The sequence below is a fragment of the Eumetopias jubatus genome, unplaced genomic scaffold (assembly GCF_037043125.1).
Source record: "Eumetopias jubatus isolate StellerSeaLion01/CBP00866 unplaced genomic scaffold, mEumJub1_p1.0 scaffold_11, whole genome shotgun sequence".
Taxonomy (NCBI): Eukaryota; Metazoa; Chordata; class Mammalia; order Carnivora; family Otariidae; genus Eumetopias; species Eumetopias jubatus.
Genome location: NW_028274817.1, coordinates 116,267,764 through 116,287,530, shown reverse-complemented (window position 1 = coordinate 116,287,530; position 19,767 = coordinate 116,267,764). Strand labels below are relative to the sequence as shown.

Genomic DNA, 19,767 nt, shown 5'->3' with positions numbered 1-19,767 from the left:
CAACAAAATATCACAGACTGGGTGGCTAAAACAACAGAAATTTACTTTCTCACAGTTCTGGAGGCTATAAGTCTAAGATCCAGGTGTCAGCAGTATTGGTGTCTCCTGAGGACTATCTCCCTGGCTTGCTAATAGCCATCTTCTCAACTCTGTCCTCACATGGTCTTTCCTCTGTGCACACACATCCCTAGCATCTCTTTTCTCCTCTTTTCATAAGGACACGATTTGTATCAGATTAGGGCCTACCCTGATGACCTCATTTAACCTTAATTACCTCTTTAAAGATTTTCTTTTTAAATTTTATTTTATTATGTTATGTTAGTCACCATACATTACAACATTAGTTTTTGATGTAGTGTTCCATGATTCATTGTTTGCATATAACACCCAGTGCTCCATGCAATACATACCCTCCTTAATATCCAACACTGGGCTAACCCATTCCCCTGCCCCCTCCCCTCTAAAACCCTCAGTTTGTTTCTCAGATCTTCTTTCCAAATACAGTTACATTCTGAGGTCCTGGGGGTTAGTACTTCAACATATGAATGGGGTGGAGGGGAGACACAATTCAACCCATAACAGTGCTTATCTCTATTCCACCTAACTTGGAACTCAGGATGGAAAAACAGCAAGTACTGATCAAAAACACTGCAAAAAAAAAAAAAAAAAAAACACTAAAAACCTTCAGATGTCTGGGGCAAAAGATTACAGTTGAAATATATAATAGACCATCTAAGGCCTGAGAGCTAAAGCTGAGGAAATTTTCTTAGGGAAATTAGGAAATTCAAATCAGCCATGTATGCAGGGGGAATTTTGAAAGCCACATGCATTTTCAGGGCATGATGCATCCTCAGAAAAGACCTGAGCAGATCCTAAAATTTTACCTTGGGCTGATCTTCAGGTTCAGTTCAAGACTGGCTAGGTATTGAAGGAATGCCCAGCACAGAGACAATCTGTATACTGGGAGAGGTATGTTTCATTTGTTTGGTTGATTGGTTGGCTGATTTTTAGCTCTTGGTGTTCACAGAAATCTCTGTCAAAACCTTACTGAACACAAGCTGAGGAACAAAGACTACAATGACCACAAGTGAGATGGAATATAGTCTTCACAAAAAGAGTTTGGGAAATAGATGGACTACTATATCCTTCAACAATCAAAACATCCAGCAAACTCTGGGGAAAGGAGAGAATCTGATTTCCAGAGTTATCACATTATAATATTCAAATGTCCAATTATCAACAAAAATTACAAAGCATACAAAGTAACAGGAAAGTATGGTCCATTCAAAGGAACAAAATAAATTAACAGAAATTGTCACTGAGGCGGTCCACACATTACTAAACAAAGCCTTTAAAATAACTATCTTAAATACGCTTAAAGGTCTAAAGGAAAATAAAAACAAAGAATGAAAGGAAATCAGAAAAGTGATGCATGAATAAAATGAGACTATCAATAAAGAGATAGAAAATATAAAGAAGGACCACACAGAAATTCTGGAGCTGAAAAGTATGGTAACAGGAATGGAGAATTCACTAGAGGAGTTCAACAATAGATTTAAGCAGGAAGAAGAAAGAATCAGTAAACTTGAGGATGGGGCAATTGAATTGCTGAGTCTTAGGGGCATAAAGGAGAAAGAATGAATAAAACTGAACAGATGCTCTGCCCAACAATACAATACACATTTTACTCAAGTTCACCAATGGGATACCACCAAATGGACCACCCTACACATTCTGGGAGTTCAAGAAGGAGAAGAGAGAAAGGAAGAGGTGGGAAGAATATTTGAATATATGAATAAATAATTTAAATAAATAATGGCTCCCCAAACTTGATGAAAACATAAATCTACAAATCCAAAAACCTCAATGAACTCCAAGTAGGAAAACCCAAAGAGACCCACACTATTGAGAACATTTATAGTCAAACTGTTGAAAGCCAGAGACAATGAGAGGATTTTTAAAACAGCAAGAGAAAAACAACTCATTATTTACATGGGATTTTCAATAAGATTATTAGCTTATTTTTCCGTGAAACCTTGTAGGCCAGAAGGAAATGGAATGATATATTTTAAGTACTGGAAGGAAAAAAAAAGTTAACTGGGAGCTTGGGACCTGATATCCAACAAAACTGTCTTTCACAAATAAAGAAGAAATAAAGACATTTATAGATAAACAAAAGCTGTAAGAGTTCATTACAACCACAGACCCTTACAAGAAGAGATAAAGGGAGTCCTTCAGGTTGAAATGAAAGGGCACCAGACAGTAACTCAAAACCTAATGAAGAAATAAAAATGTCTGGCAAAGGTAAATAGATGGGCAAATATATAACAGTATTATGGTAGTTTTGGTTTATAACTCCACTTTTTATCTCCTCCAGGATTTAAGAGAGAAATGCATTTACAATCTGTTAATCTATGCTATTGGGCACACAATGAATAAAGATGTAATTTGTGACAATGGCACATAAAGGGAGGAGGATGGACCTGTATAGCAGTAGAGTTTCTGTATGTTACTGAAGTTAAGGTTGGTATAAATTCATACTAAATTATAAATTTAGGGTGTTAAGTGTCATCCCCATGGTAACCACAAAGAAAATATTTAAGAAGTATATGAAAAAGAAATAAAAGAAAATCAAAATGATTCACTGCAAAAAAGTCAACTAAACACAAAAGAGGGTAGTAATAGAGGAAATGAGGGACAAAAAAGCTATAAGATATATAGAGATCAAACACCAAATTGCAGATGTAAGTCATTCCTTATCAGTAATTACTTTTACTGTAAATGGACTAGACTCCTCAATCAAAAACATAGACTGTTAGAATGGATAAAACAAAATATGATGCAACTATATGCTATTTACAAGAGACTCACTTTAGATCCAAAGACACAAGTAGATTGACAGTGAAAAGATAGAAAAAGATATTCTATGTAAATAGTAACCAAAAGAGAACTGAGATGGTTATACTAACATCAGACAAAATATACTATAAGTAAAAATCTCTTAAAAGAGACAAAGATTGACATTATTATATTGATTAAAGGGTCAAATAATCAAGATGATATAACAATTCTAAAAGTAAATGCACCAAATAATGGAGCCCCCAAAATACATGAAGAAAACCTTGACAGAAACGATGGGAGAAATAATACTTTTATAATAATAATTGGAGACTTTAATATACCATTTTCAATAATGGATAGAGCATCTATACAGAGATCAGTAAGGAAATAGAGGATGTGAACAACACTATAAATCAACTACACCTAACAAACATATATAGAATGCTCCAGCCAGCAACAGAATTCTCTTCTTTCTTTTCTTTTCTTTTCTTTTCTTTTCTTTTCTCTTCTTTCTTTTCTTTTCTCTTTCTTTCTTTCTTTCTTTCTTTCTTTCTTTCTTTCTTTCTTTCTTTCTTTCTTTCACATCATTAGTTGCAGATGTAGTGTTCAACAATTCATCAGTTGTGTATAACACCCAGTGCTCATCATATCTTGTGTCCTCCTTAATGCCCATCACCCAGTTACCCCATCCCGCACCTACCTCCCCTTCAGCAAACTTCAGTTTGTTTCCCATAGTTAAGAGTCTCTCATGGTTTGTCTCCCTCTCTGATTTCTTCCCATTATTTTTCCCTCCCTTTCCTTATGGTCCTCTGCACTGTTTCTTATGTTCCACATTTGAGTGAAACTGTATGATAATTCACATTCTTCTCAAGTGCACATGGAACATTCTCCAGGATAGACTTTATATTGAACCACAAAATAAACCTTAATGAATTTTAAGAGATTAAAATCATAAAAGTTATCTCTTCCAACCATAGTGCAATGAAGCTAAAAAACAATAATAAAAGGAAAACCAGAAGAATCACAAATATTTTGAAATTAACACACTCTTAAACAACCAATGGGTCAAAGAAGAAATCACAAGGGAAATTAGAAATGAATGAAAACAAAAACACAACATACTAAAACTTATGGGATGCAGTGAAGGCAGTGCTCAGAGGGAAATTTATAATGTAAATGGCTGCATTAAAAAAGAGGAAAGATCTTAAATCAATAACCTAATCCTATATCTTGAGGAACTAGAAAAAGAAGAGCAAAATAAACCCAAAGCCCTTCAAAAAAGTAAATAATAGAGTAGAGAAAAAAAAATAGAAAAGCAATTAGAGAATCAACAAGACCAAAAGTTGGTTCTTTTAAAAGATCAACAAAAATTACAGACCTTAGGTAGACTGACAAAGAAAAAAGAGAGGACTTCAATTATTAAAATCAGAAATAAAAGTGGGGGTATTACTACTGATCTTGCAGAAATAAAAAGAATTATCAGAGAAGATTATAAACAAATTAGATAACCTAGATGGAATGGACAAATACCTAGAAACACAAAAATTACCTAAATTGGCTTAAGATGAAATAGAAAATATCAACAGACTATAACAAGTAAAGAAATTCAATGAGTAATCTAAAACCTTCCAACAAAGAAAAATTCAGGATCAGATGGCTTTGCTGGTGAACTCTTCCAAACATTTAAAGAAAAATTAACACCAATACTTCTCAAACTCTTCCACGAATTAAAAAAAGGGAAAGAACACTTCCAAACTTGTTCTATAAGGCCAACATTACCCTGATAGCAAAGCCAGAAAAAGGCACTACAAGAAAAGAAAATCACAGACTGATATCCTTCATGAATATAGATGCAAAAATCCTCAAAAAAATATTAGCAAAAAAAAAAGAGGCACCTGGGTGGCTCAGTTGGTTAAGTGTCCAACTCTTGATCTCAGCTCAGGTCATGATCTCACGGTCGTGGGACTGAGCCCCATGTTGGGCTACACGCTGGGCATGGAGCCTGCTTAAATTCTCTCCCTCTCCTATTGCCCCCCTCACTCGCATGCATGCTCTCCCACTTTCTCTAATAAAAAAATTGTTATTAGCAAAACAAATTCACTGTTTGTTTTGAAGAGTGTGGTTTTTGTTTGTTAATTTTTTTTTAGATTCCACATATAAGTGAGATCGTATGGTATTTGTCCTTCTCTATCTGATTTATTTCATTTAGCATAATAGCCAAATAGATTTCCACAATGCAAAAGAATGAAGTTGGACCTCTATCACACACCACATACAAAAATTATCTCAAAATGAATCAATAGCCTAAATATAAGAGCTGCAATCATTAAATTGTTAAAAGAAAACAGGGGTAAATCTTCATGACCATGGATTTGGCCATTGATATTTTTTGATGACACTAAAACAGAAGCAACAAAAGAAAAAATAGGTAAGTTGGACTTCACCAAAACTAAAAACTGTTGTGCACCAAGACACATTATCAGGAAAGAGTAGAGACAACCTACTGAATGAGAGAAAATATTTACAAATCATATATCTGATCAGGGTTTAGTATCCACAATATATAAAGAACTCCTGCAACTCAACAACAGAAAGACCACCCACCCAATACAAAAATGGGCAAAGGACTTGAATACACCTGTCTCCAAAATGATAGCCACTAATCACAAGAAAAGATGTTCAATGTCATTAGTCATTAGGGAAAAGAAAATCAAAACCACAATAAGATATCCCCTCATACCTACTTGGATGACATTGAACAAAACACAGAAAATAAGTGTTGGCAAAGATACGGAGAAATTGGAATACTCAAACATTTCTTGTGGCAATGTGAAATAGTGTAGCCACTGTAGAAAACAGTATGATAGTTCCTTAAAAAGTTAAACACAGAATTAGCATATGACCCAGTAATTCCACTCCTGGGTATATATCCAAAGGAATTGAAAGTAGGAAGTCAAACACTTCATTGCAGCATTACTCACAATAACCAAAGGGTGAAAAAAAATCCAAGTTTCCATTAACAGATGAATAAATAAACAAAATTTAGTATATATATATATATATATATATATATATATATATATATATATATATACAATGATTATATAGTCATAAAAAGGAAAGCAGTTGTGGTACATGCTACAACATAAATGAACTTTAAAAGCATTATGCTAAGTGAATGAAGCCAGATACAAAGGACAAATATTATATGATTCCACTTAAATGAAATACCTTCAACAGACAAATTCATAGAGACAGAAAGTAGATAAGAAGTTACCAGTGGCTGGAGAGAGAGAGGAGAATGGAGAGTTATTGCTTAATGGTTATAAAGTTTCTGTTTGTTTGAAGTGATAGAGAAATTTTGGAAAAATTTGGAAATTTTTGGAAAAAAAATTAAGGTTAGACAAGTTTCTTTAATATAGGTTTCTCCAAATTTGGGGAATTTGGAGAAACCTATATTTGGAGAAACCTATATTAAAGAAACTTGTCGAACCTTATCCAACAGTGCTTTCCAAACTTGTCTGACCTTAGTAGTTTTATTAATGGACTACAGTTAAGATTTCAAGGAATACTCATGAGAAACTGAAACAAAGTACAAGTGATCTTGATTTTGAAAGGGAGAAGAAATTAACTGTAGGAACAATTCTCTCTTATTAAAGTGCAGACCACTTCAGCAGGATTCAAATGGAGCTGGAGAGTGTGCATTTCCAACAAGCTCCCAGGTGGTTCTGATTCTGCTGATCTTCCCACTACAGTTTGAGTAGCAAGGGATAAAATAGTTGGATGCATTATTAATTGTGATCCTGTTCCTTCTTACAGCCAATTTGATCAAATGGTCCAAAAGGAAAGATGTTAATAGACAATAATTGATAACTCTGTTATTCCTCCCAAGTAGCATCACTGTAGTTTCACTTGGGCTACCAAGACAAATAAATGCCTTACTCCAAAGAAGATAATCTGAGAGAGTGATATATAGCAACAAAGAAGATCAGTATAGGATGGGGCTTGTCATCTTTGTGCTAGGGGTCAGGGAAGGGAGCGTTTCTTCCAACTACTGAAAGTATTTGAAATCTATTTACCATATACCAAATACACCTCCATTTATATTTGAATTATATACTTGAGTTATGACAAGATCACTCTCTCAAAACAATAAGGCAAAAAGAATCAATGCAATCCCTATCAAAATACCAACAACATTTCTCACAAAACTAGAACAAATACTACTAAAATTTGTATGGAACCACAAAAGATCCCAAATAACCAAAGCAATCTGGAGAAAGAAGAACAAAACTGGAGGTATCCCAATTCCAGATTTCATGATATACTACAAAGCTGTAGTAATAAAAACAGTTTGGTATGGGCACAAAAATAGATACACATAGATCAATGGAACAGAATAGAGCCCAGAAATAAACCCACACTTATATAGTCAATTAATATATGACAAAGGAGGCAAGAATATACAAGGAAAAGAAAGTCTCTTCAATAAATGGTGCTGGGCAAACTGGACAGCTACATGAAAAAGAATGAAACCAGACCACTTTCTAACACCATATACAAATATAGACTCAAAAAGGGTTAAAGACCTAAATGTGAGACCTGAAACCATAAAAATCCTAGAAGAGATAGTCGTTTCTTTGACATCAGCTGTAGCAACATTTTTCTAGATATGTCGACATCCTAAAGCAAGGGAAACAAAAGCAAAAATAAGCTATTAGGACTACATCAAAATAAAAAGCTTTTGTACAATGAAAGAAACCATCAGTAAAACAGAAAGACAACCTACTGAATGGGAGAAGATATTTGCAAATGGTATGTCCAATAAGGGGTTAATATCCAAAATATATAGAGAATTTATACAACTCAACACCATAAAAACAAACAAGCCAATTAAAAAAAAGGGTAGAGGACCTGAATAGACATTTTTCCAAAGAAGACATCCAGATGGCCAACAGACACATGATAATAAAATGCTCAACATCACTAATCATCAGCGAAATGAAAATCAAAACCACACTGAAATATTACCTTACACCTGTGAGAATGGCTAAAATAAAAAAGACAAGAAATAACAAGTGTTGTTGAGGATGTGGGGAAAAAAGGAACCCTCATACGCTGTTGGTGGGAATGCAAATTGGTACAGCCACTGTGCAAAACAATATGGAGGTTCCTCACAGACTTAAAAAGAGAATTACCATAAGATCCAATAATTCCACTACTGGGTATTTACCCAAAGAAAATGAAAACATTAATTTGAAAGGATATATGCACCCCTATGTTTATGGAAGCATTATTTACAATAGCCAAGATATAGAAGCAACCTAAGAGTCCATCGATAGACGGACAGATAAGGAAGATAGGGTACACACACACACACACACACACACACACACACACACAGAAATATCATGCAGCCATTAAAAAAAGATGAGATTGTGCAATCTGTGACAACATGGATGGACCCAGAGGGTATTATACTAAGTGAAATAAGTCAGACTGAGAAAGACAAATACTACATGATTTCACTCATATGTGGAATCTACAAAAAAAATGAATAAACAAACAAAAAGCAGAATCAGCCCTGTAAACATAGAGAACAAACTAATGGTTGCCAAAGGGTGTGGGAGATAGGCAAAATGGGTGAAGAGAGGGGAAGATACAGATTTCCAGTTATGAAATGAATAAATCACGGAAATAAAAAGCACAGCATAAGGAATACAGTCAATATATTATAAATAACAATGTTTGGTGATAGATGATAGCCATACCCGTGAGCATAGCAAGTGTTGAAACTCGTCAAATAGCTACCGTGTATTCCTGCAATAAATAGGACATTGTGTGTCACCTACACTCAAATAATAAAAAAGAATAAGACAAAAAATAAAGGAAGAGAGAGAGTGATAAAAAAGTGAAAGAGGGAGGGAGAGAGGGAAAATGCAAGAGAGGAGACAAGGTTTAGAAAGAAAGGGGATAAACAGTGATGTGAGAGATTAGATGTCTACATAATTCTTTTTCCTATCCATTTCTCATTCAATTCACTTTGGAATGTCATAACTTTGCTGATAAAACCAATTACATGAGGTTAACTAGTGTTAACTATTTCTTTCTACAGTTTATAGAACGTGTTCATTCACTGATGATCACGTCTAAGAATGTGTCCTTGTTAATTAGAACACCTTAGCCGATTACTGGGCTAAAATACATGTCTCAAATGAATAAATAAAATCTTTAAAAAAATAAAAAAAAATACAGATGAAAGGTTGTGCTGGCAAATATCGGGATAACAAAAGTGAAAAACAGTTCTATCATTTAACTCAAAGAACTTGTAGGCCAAGTTCCAGTAGCTTCTCTCATTAACATAATTCCATTGGCTTCAGACATTTCACCCCTGCAGTTAAGAAAAGTGTCCCTGAAGTTAGGAAATTGCTGCCTCTTACAACCTCTGCGACCTTGGCAAAATTAACTAACTGCCCTTGTGTCTCAGCTTCCTCATCTATAAAATGGGGGACATGGTAGCACCTATTTACTGAAGAATTAATAAGGCACTCACTGGCACACAGTAAGGGTTTAATATGTATCAGCTCTTAATATATGCATGTGCTAATCCCTCATCAAAAAAACCGCCTCTTCTTCTTTCCAAGATTTTATATCCAAACACAAATGAAACTTGAGACAATGCCAAAGATTGAAGAGGTCAGATATAAAGGATCAAATTATCCCAGAAATATACAAAGCAGTGGAAACACCACGGTTGGCAGGTCAGGACAGTCATGACAGGCAGGTCATTACATTATCCTGTAATGAATGCAGTGCAGCAAAGTGGTTGAAATTTAGGTTTTTGGGAATCCGAGTGATAAGGCATGGAGGGTCAGCTTTTCTAATTACTGTGGCAGGATTCTAAGCAAGTTACTTAACCTGTCTCACCCCCAGTTTCCTCATCTGAAAACATGTGCTGGTGCAGTAAAACAATTCCTCTTTTTTGAGGATTAAACTAGATACTTTTTAAAACGTGCCTAATACAGTGTGTCAGTATGTGGTAGCTTAAAAAATATCTTGAGTTCCAGCAATACCCTTACACTTCCATTTACACGGCAGGATAAAAATAAATATACGATGATATGATCCAGCCTCCTAAATGCTTGCAAGCCAATTGGGGAGGCCAGACAAATGGATAATGTGTAGTAGAAGACAATCTATATTTGAATTTTCAAACTCTTCTTGTTAAGATGACATTTCTCTTTTTCCTGTTGCTTTATCCAATCATCATTCATTTTCTTATCTATCTTGTATATAAAAATTCATGAAAGTTTTCCATCCTGAGTTGGGCTATTTAAAAGGAAATATTTTATTGTGGAGAGAAGAAAAAAAGCAAACATACATGATTTCTTATGGCTTATTTCTACCTTGTCTTAATTTATTTCTTATTAGCAGAAAACTATATTTGTTATAGAATAGAATTTTATGGCTAAGGAAGAGAGTCATTTTCGTTTTGTTTTGAGTAACCAAAAGAGAAAAACAAAGAAAGCAGAGTAGAAATTGACCCTGGAGAGGAGGTCATCTTGGCAGATGCTAAAATAAGAGGGGAAGGGAGGAACTATAAGGCTTGGAATATCTCCAAGACACAGGCTGAAAAATGCTTTGGTAATGGGGGGGTGGTGCCTGTGATTCTATACCTACAAACATTAAAAAAAATAAACACAACTGTTTTTCATTAAAAAAACAAAAGTTAGTTATGTTAAAGAAAAAAGCTCAACACAATCTCTTTCACTGAAGGTTTTTGCCTGGAGACTTAAATTGCTGTTCAGCCTTAGTTTCCTTTCCTCAAAGCACAGGGTTGGAGAACCCACCAACTTACAGAGTTTAAAAACATGGTGCTCAAGTGCCGCCACAGCTGTTGTTTTACTACCAGCCTGAGAGGGAGACCTCAACCTAAACTCCTCCTCACTTAGATCCTAGTGGCTTGTTGGGTACAGAACCAACTGGAGTGTAGCCTGCACTAGGTTGCTGAGACTGTGTCGAGTGAAGAGAAACGATTTTCCACCGGGGAAATCAGCAAGTGAATAGATGGTTCATGGCAGTGTGTTCTCATCCCAGAAAGCACTAGGGGGTAACTACATGAGGGCAATAAATATATTCCCCAGAACAACATGAAACTGGAAATCATTAGACAATGATACCTATCATCGAAGGGCAAAGGGCCACATACCCCCCCTGAACACACCTGTTGTCATCTGATCGCAGACACTAAGCAGAAAAGGGCCTGATTAGTGCTTGGGTGGGAGACCGAAGGCAAGAGAAAAAGAGAGCTAGCCCCTGGGTCTCTGGAGAAAAAAGTGGGTTCTCTACTGAAAGCACATTGAGAATTAATAACCCTTGCTTTACAATCTGGGCGCTAAGTGACATTTCTGAGTTTCTTCCTTAAAATCAGCTCATTTTCTTTGGTTTTGTATGTCTGTACATCAGTTTTCATTGGCGGTCAGAGGATATAAAGAATGAATGGGGTAAATTCAAAGGTATCAAGAGAATCAGTTAGACCCACTGATTTAAAGGGTGTCATGGAAAAGGAAGTGGATATTTCTGACTCACCCACAGTTCAAAATGCAGCTCCATTTGGACTTATGACCGGGCTGTTTCAACACCGTAGGGCACCCACTGTTGATGTCTACAATGTTGATGAGCCTCAGGTGGGAGAAAACCACCCACCCAAAAGGCTATTTTGATAGCAACTACTGACAGTGAATTCAGTTTAATAGTCTCCAGATTATATTTTCTAAATCCAAAACTCTGCTGGTAAGCTATCATTGCTTAACTGTCATTATTTGAAATACTAGTGGAAATGTTATCACTCTGAACCTGTGGGTAAAGCATTTTTGTTTTTCATTTTTTGTTTCTTGGTGTTTTTTTTTCTTTGCAATCTCACCATCATTTTAATTTAGTTTACATTTCTAGTCATTTGCACAGATGTTGATGGAGCTGTATTTTTGCTTCAATGTCTATTGCAATATTCTTATTGCATTCTGCAGGTCCTCCAGTAAACGTTACTTGCAATATTTTTATCAACAGTTTTGGATCAGTCACAGAAACCACCATGGTAAGTGCTACAATGCCACTGGCAAGAGAAAAACATGACTTGATTATGCCATGAACACAACCTGTCAAATTTTCTATTTATTGTTCAACTTGCAGGACCTCCTGTAAATGTTACCTGCAACATATTTATCAACAGCTTTGGGTCAATAGCAGAAACTACAATGGTGAGTGGGGCTGAGCATTGAAGCCATCGTGTGAAGGAATGGGATATGGGATCGAAGAAGCACTGTTTCATATTGTGGGACACTTACTGAATGCCAATTTCCATGTTCATTTACCTCTAGAAAGTGATTATTTTATACACTTTCACTTTAGAAAGTCATTAGTCAAATGTTCATTACTTCAAATTCAATAATATTTTATCCATCATGCCAAAGAAATTTTGGAAACACTTGCTGTTTCGTTGGATTTAGGTAGAATTATCAGTAATAAACACAGTGTAATGTTAAGGATATTTAAATATTTGTATCTCTAATGTTTCAGAAATATAAATTTCAAAGTTCAGGAGATATATTTTATAGCCAGTCTTTTTCATATAATGGAAGTTTTAACACAGTCAAGCCTCAGATATGTTACATTTAAGATATATGCCAAAGGGGCTGACCTTACAATAAACACACACACACGCACACACACACATCTTGTTGGCAAAAGAAAGTAGTCCCAAGTCCATAGCAATTACATCACATGCATGGCTCCCTCGCCCCCCCAAAACCCCAATAAACATAAAACTAATTATAAGCTCATCATAATGTATGTGCAAACATGTCTCATTTGCACGTTTGCATGAAAAAGACTTCAGATACTATAAAATCCACCAATATTCCTTCTAAATGTCATGGTGATGGTGTTGCCTGTAATATAGCCTATTAGATCTATAGCCTTACAGTACTAGGCAATAGTGTGGAGACTGACTTTTGGGTGAAATTTCTTCTTGGTCCTCATACTATTTATTTTAAGTCTTAAATCAATTGGCTAATTTTCATGATTATGTAAAGTATAGAGTCATATTATTGGATGAAGTCAAAATAAAATATAGTTGAGCTTGACTGAGTACTATGGTGGCTGATGTCCTAGAAACACTCAAGTGAAATGATGAGCATAATGCCATTGAGAAGTAAAAAATAGTGTTCCCTTGTCTTTATAAATTTTCTCTTTTAGGCTACTAAGATTGTGTTTAACAAATTACTGTACTTTTTGGTGTCCTTGAGCTAAAAAAAAGTTATTTACCTTTTACCATTCCTTTTCACTGGCAAAATTAGACATAATGCAACTCTACTACCCGTTTTAATATTACTGACACAGCATTGTCCAGAAATGAGACTTCTGGTGCTTGGACAGTATGTAGTGAATTAAGAATTTTACTCAAATAAGATAGGTTTTTTTTCCTAAAGATTTCATTTATTTATTTGACAGAGAGAGAGAGACAGCGAGAGAAGGAACACAACCAGGGGGAGTGGGAGAGGGAGAAGCAGGCTTCCCGCCCAGCAGGGAGCCCGATGCGGGGCTCGATCCCAGGACCCTGGGATCATGACCCAAGCCGAAGGCAGATGCTTAACGACTGAGCCACCCAGGCGCCCCTCGAATAAGATAGTTTTGATAGGGTTATTAAATGCCTCACAAGACAAGGTAAACATAGAAAGACTAATCCAGCTCCGGGCTTGGCATTCAGTTTCTGTCTCTCCCCTCTAGGTTTTATCCTGAGAACAGAGGGGCAAATCTTCCAGCAGCCCAAATCACTGTACCAGCTTTACACCATGGCGTTCAATGACGATACTTGCACGACCTAATGCTGATTGCATTAATTAGACTCTTACGTTGCTTTGATTAAATCTCCCCATTGCATATACCCTCAATCAAAAATGTAAATGTGCACCTTTTCAATGTTTATTAACGCGAGAAAAAGCTGAACACTCACGGAGATGAAAATGGAAACTCTGGATGTCCTTGTTTTCCTGTGTCTTTAATAGCTACTGAAGGTGTTTAATAAATGGTCTGCTTAGGTGCTTCCTGGCCACTTATTAAGGTGTCCTTTGTCACGTTTCCTATGAGAAAACTCGGAAATCACTGCTCAAGTGTAAAATGAACAGTCTGCCTATCTTGCCTTTTGAGATAGACTGAATCGCATGGTCAGAAGAGGGATGCATATTGTGATTCTTTTATTTCTTAGCTTTTGATGGAATGACAACCTTCATTTGGCTTTTAAAAAGGATCTTTTCTTTTCTTCAATTAAAGCTTGTGTGTGAAACTAAAATAAATATTTTTGGAAGCTCTATCATGCTTAATAAATCCTCATGCCATGTAGGGTAGGGACTGGCCAACATTTTTTCTGTAAAAGGCCAGACAGTAAATACTTAAGACTTTGAAGGCCTGCCAGTCTCTACCACACTCAATTCTGCCCTTTGGGCAGGAAAACAACCATAAACAATAGTAAACAAATGGGTGTGGCTGTACTCCAAAAAGCAGGCCATAGATTGCCAACCCTGGATCTGAGGCATCCATATTTAAGTAGATGTTAAGCAGATGCTCAAAAGAATATGAGAGTTGCTCCACCTTGAAAGGGTCTATCTTGCTAGACCCGTGGGGCCCTGCCTGGGAATCCACCCTCTGAGTTACAGAATATCATCGCAGCCCAAACTTCCCTTAACCACACCTTGAGATTCCACCACTCGTGAATTGACCCATATTTTCACAAATTCTGACTGAAAGAAAATTGGTCAAAAAAGTTAAACAGAAACAGATTTTTCTCTGAACTGTCTTTAATTGAAGTCAGAACATCAGACCCTTAGTTTTTCTGCACGGTAATGTATGTGGTCACTGAGGACATGGCTCAGTGCTATTGGGGAGCAATAATAATTTTGCTTTCTCTCTGTGTTCTGGAATGAATTTTTCCAAGAATGCCTCAGAATTTTGAGTTTCTAAACAGGTTGATTTTCCCCTCTTCCCTCATGCTCCATTCTCACTCTACAACCCTAATAGCATTATTGAAGGATCCAGTTCGGGTATTTGTTTTTAAATAAGAGGCAATGACTATCCATTTTAAGAACTCAGGATGTCTTCCTTCTGGTGCTATCGAGTTTGCCCCTCTTATGTTTGATATTATCTCACTAAATTATTGTTGGTACTACCTGCCCACAAAGTATAGGCTCACTTACAGACCCAATACTGCCTCTCACTCCTCTCATGGGTTGGTGTTGAATATATGTGATCGGAAGACAATATATTTGTGTTATTCTAAGGAAAATTTTTATGAATCATTATGACGATATACATTATTCCAAAATACACACTTTTTTAAAAAGTAGGCTCCATGCCTGGCGTGGAGGGCGTGGAGCCCAACCTGGGGCTTGAACTCACAACCCTGGGATCAAGACCTGAGCTGAGATCAAGAGTCAGATGCTTAACCAACTGGGCCACGCAGACTCCCCTAAAATACACACTTTTCTTCATGAAGAGTCACGAGGATCTGTTGATGGTCACTGCTAGTTGACCCTGTATTAAGAGATTTCAACAGAATAATCTTTTTGTGATTCCAAACGACTTAGGAGACTAGTAAGGGATGTATGGTGAAACAGTTTATATTTTGTCTGGAGAATGTCAGTTTACCATTTCTTTTTCTATCTTTCCCCCTTTTCTTTAGCTGCTGATGGCAAGTGAATTTAGAGGATGGGGAGTGTATTACAACTTCCACTTTCCTGATATAAAGACATACTTTGGGAATATTATAATGTCAGTAAAGGTCAAGAGCATTTGCATACCATCTGCATACAGCTCTCCCCAAGGCTGGGCCATCAGAAAGTGAAGAAGAGATAGTCTCAAAGGATGTGGGTAGATAGAATGTGACTTGGACCTGTGGGTGCTGGAACACTCCCCATGCCACAGTAGCAGATCCTGACTCCCTCCTCATTTAACAGATTTGAGGTGGGGGAGAAAGAGCTGAAAATGCATAAAATGTGTTCCCTCAGAGCGTATCTCCACAATATGATTCCAGCTCCCCCAAGCTTTTCCCCAAAAGATAAGTTCCATATGCTCTGCGGGTTACTGCTGCAGGGTGTTTTATCTCTGATCTGAAATCACATTCTGAGGAAGTGGATAAGAGGTAGACAGCCCCTTAGGAGGATGCCTGCTGGGCTGGCACTGCTGAACTAACATTATGGGCTCCCTTTCATTCTATAGCTGCATCAGCAATTCATGAGGAATAGCAGGTAGCGACATTTCTTATTTCTGACTTCTTAAGGAAGAACCAAGGGTGTACCCCAAGCCTGGCATTTTGTTAAACTGAGGAGATAGAAGGTGACCTTGGTCTCTAAATTAACAGTGCAATGTTAAAGCCTGAATTCATCATAAAACAACTGCACCCCTCCCCATAATTCCAAATTCAAGGCTAACTTCCCATATCAAAGCTAGCACAGATTCAGGAGGATGAAACTTTCCTGCAGTATAGCCAGAAGTTAAAACCAAAGGGCCACATTGGCACTGTGGGGAATCAACAAAGCATATCCTTGTGGTTGATAACTTTACAACATAATTGGATTGAGAAATGTATACATATAAAAATAATAAGAGAGTAACAGTAAGATTTAATATGAGTATGTATGAGACAGAGTGGCAATCTCTGTGCATAAATGCTAGACCAAATACAATAGTACCAAAATAATTCAATTTAAGGAAATGATCTGTGGCATGGGCATAGCATTAGAAGGTATTAGGAAAAGTGAAACTTTAGAAATAATAAACTCGATGTAAAATAATAGTATGGAATGTAGGTACTTGTAGTACCTGTGTTAAGAATATAATAAAGATTATACGACTTACACACAGTATTTGAAAAAATACATATGTATTTGCATATATATATATATATATATATATATATAAATTCAAATGTTTCCATGACCTAATCTAATACCCAGAGAGTCAATCATAGGAAAACAAATTGTAATACAAGGAAATATGACATCTATTTGAAGTAGAATATGTCTTTGTAGAGAGAAGGCAGTGTAAAAGAAAATTCAGCCTGCATTTAAGCATGTCTCTCAATATTTACTCCGCCTTTAATATTTTATTAAACCTAGAAGCAAACACAAAGACAAAGAAAAACTACAGAAGAATATAACTATCTCCTGTGGTTTGGAATATCATGAGGAAATAAACTTATCTCTAAATAAACAGAGATGATGTGCAGAGAAATCACATGTGTCAAATTTTTATCCTACATTGAAAATCATAGTGAACTGAGAGAATTACAGAGGTCCAGCCCCAGAAAATCTTTTCCTTGGATGTCTATGTCTCTAGTTCGTTAGGTGTCATTTTCTAAAGTGTTTTAAGAGTTGCTATTTATTTTAGAATAGTGTGTATCATCATAAACAAAAGTATGGAAAATTATAATTCCTATACATTTATATAAAGGATACCTCCAAAAGATCTAACAGAAGTTGTATTTCATATAATTCCTGTCATTGTGGCATAAACTATATTTTTTTTTCTAAGTTTTCTACTTATCCTTGCTTACAAATGGGATTCACTTATTTTAAAATAACTGTTAGACATTTAATGGTTCTAATTGCGATATGATAGATTCAGTATTCTTTCTAAAGTTCTAATATTGGGAGAATCTATTTTATCATTTTCTAAATATAAAATTCAAAGTAGGAAGCCAGGAAACACTGGAGAAGAATGCTCATGGGAAAGACTTTTTAAAAAAAGATGTACATGAGTTGTGAAAATTTATATTGATATTTTTTTAAAGGTCAATGTTTTCATATTGTATGTCATCATGTAATATTTTCTGGAGTCTTTCGATATACAGCTTTAAATCATTCTCAGGCTCAAGGGAGGATTGCAGTGATGTTCTCTTAGTGATTTCGCTGCCCAGTACTGTCTGTCTGACTTCTCTGGCCTTTCCCACCCTACAACTGCTCCCTAGACAGGGGCGGGAGCCTAGTTGGCTTCCCAATGGCCTAAGATATTTAACACATTCACCTCTATTATTTCTAGCTGTCATTACTTCTCATACTTAGAGTTTCTCTACCTCCAGAGTTATCTAAGGGATGAAATTCTCTGAAATTCTCTTTTCTCCTACTTCCTACTGAAACAAGCTCATAGACCACCCCTCACCCCCCACACAACATCTTGTTAAGGAAAACTGGCTTTTACTCAAAGGGATATAACAGGGGTGGATGTCAAACACTGGAGAAACTGCATTTTTCTCTCAGAAAACCTTAAGGAAAGCTCACAGTTCATGTATCTAGTTCATACTTATATGTAAACTGGATTATTGTATTTTCAATAGCCCCCTTTTTTGATTTTCTACATATCACACATCCTCACTCTTTATTCGCACACAATTCCAAAGCTTCCAGTAACTCCTGTTGTCAATAAAACACTGAACCGGTAATCTCTTTCCACTTACAATCCTCTGGTCCCTTTGAACAATTCCAAAACTATATGATGGGAACAACTTTGAGGTTCTGCTATTCCCTTGATTCACTCACTGAAGGAGTCAGTGAGCAAACAGGATGGGATGGAAGCCTGACTGGGCCCACAACAGTGCCCTCTTAGGTTTGAAAATTTGCCACTCATGCCTGGTAACATCCCAAATAAAAGTCAGCTGATAAATCTTCCAAGTCAGAAAATTCTTATGCTGTACAACAGAGAAACTTGAGGTTATTTCTTTTAATATCAACCTTTCCAAATGAGCTGGGGTTTGATGACTGATTTTCAGAAGTTAGTAACTATTTGATTATTTACATTCTTTAAGTCTACATTGGGCACTATTTCCAAGAACTGCCATCTCCAAAATACTCTATCAGCCTGATAAATCAGGATGGCTGTATTTGAAAAAAAATGTCCTAGGAATTTGGATTAGTTTAGTAATAGGTAGAAGGAACTGGATTGAAGCTCTTTTCCATATACCCTAATCTTTATAACTTAGTTATTTTTTTCTTTTGGCCCCGAGGGAATGAACCAAAACTGACCACCCTGAGGTGTTTCCACTGTACCTAGTAAAGTAACCAACCATCCTGGTTTTGTCTAGAAGTGAGTGGGTCCCCTGAATGTGTGACTTTGGGGGCTAAAAGTTCTCAGGTAAACCAGGGCAAGTTGGTCACCATTAGAGTAAAATAAACAATGACCAAAAATCCAGGTGAAAAAGATGTGGGGATGGAGCAAATGGTGAAAAAGGAGAGTAAGAAGGTATGAGTATGTATCACTCTAAATGACCCTAAGTGTCAGGAGTGAACAACTATTAGTTCTGAACTATAGTCCCACTTGACTAGGGAATACTGTTAAAGCCTCTTTTGGGGTCCACTCTACCAAGGAAAGCAACAGTTTCCATGAACCTAAAGACCTTTGAGTAGAAATTCCCAGAAGAGAAGTCACTGCCCCAGGCTGATTCACTGGCAAAGAAGTAAATTCCCAGATCAAGTGGGAATGACAGGACGTACCTGAGTCTCCCATAGGGAGGAACACCTTTGTCAGAAGGTGCTCAGATTAAGAAAACATGAAAAAAGATCTCTGTATTGATGAAGTATCACGTCAACTACTATAAATACAACCCATTCAGAGAAATGATAAAATATTTAAGAATTTGAAAAGTAAGTAGTGTGAGGGAATTATCTTGTCAAGATGAATACTTATGTAGATGAATTTAAAAAATACTGCCCCATCATGTCATATTTTATAATAAGATTCCCACGACCAAAATTACAGAATGGGTTTCCTTCTGCCCAGAGCATCTGAGCAGTATGAGAATAGAGATCATGTTATTTCTGATTTGGAAAATGAATCAGTTTTGACAATCTACCATCACAGTCTGACTTCTGTACTCATGGT

The 19,767-nt window shown here is 36.3% G+C and overlaps 1 protein-coding gene across 2 annotated transcripts in view; it reads left to right on the top strand.

Moving 5' to 3' along the window:
• The window catches only part of GLRA2 (glycine receptor alpha 2), a 167,906-nt gene that overhangs the window by 30,346 nt on the left and 117,793 nt on the right, over positions 1-19,767 (top strand). Inside the window, exon 3 of one of the 2 annotated variants that reach the window (XM_028115068.2) lies at positions 12,031-12,098. In XM_028115068.2, coding sequence (XP_027970869.1) covers positions 12,031-12,098 — 68 coding nt within the window. Of the gene's footprint in view, positions 1-11,867; positions 11,936-12,030; positions 12,099-19,767 lie in introns of both variants that reach the window. The other variant, XM_028115067.2, reaches the window with a different exon arrangement.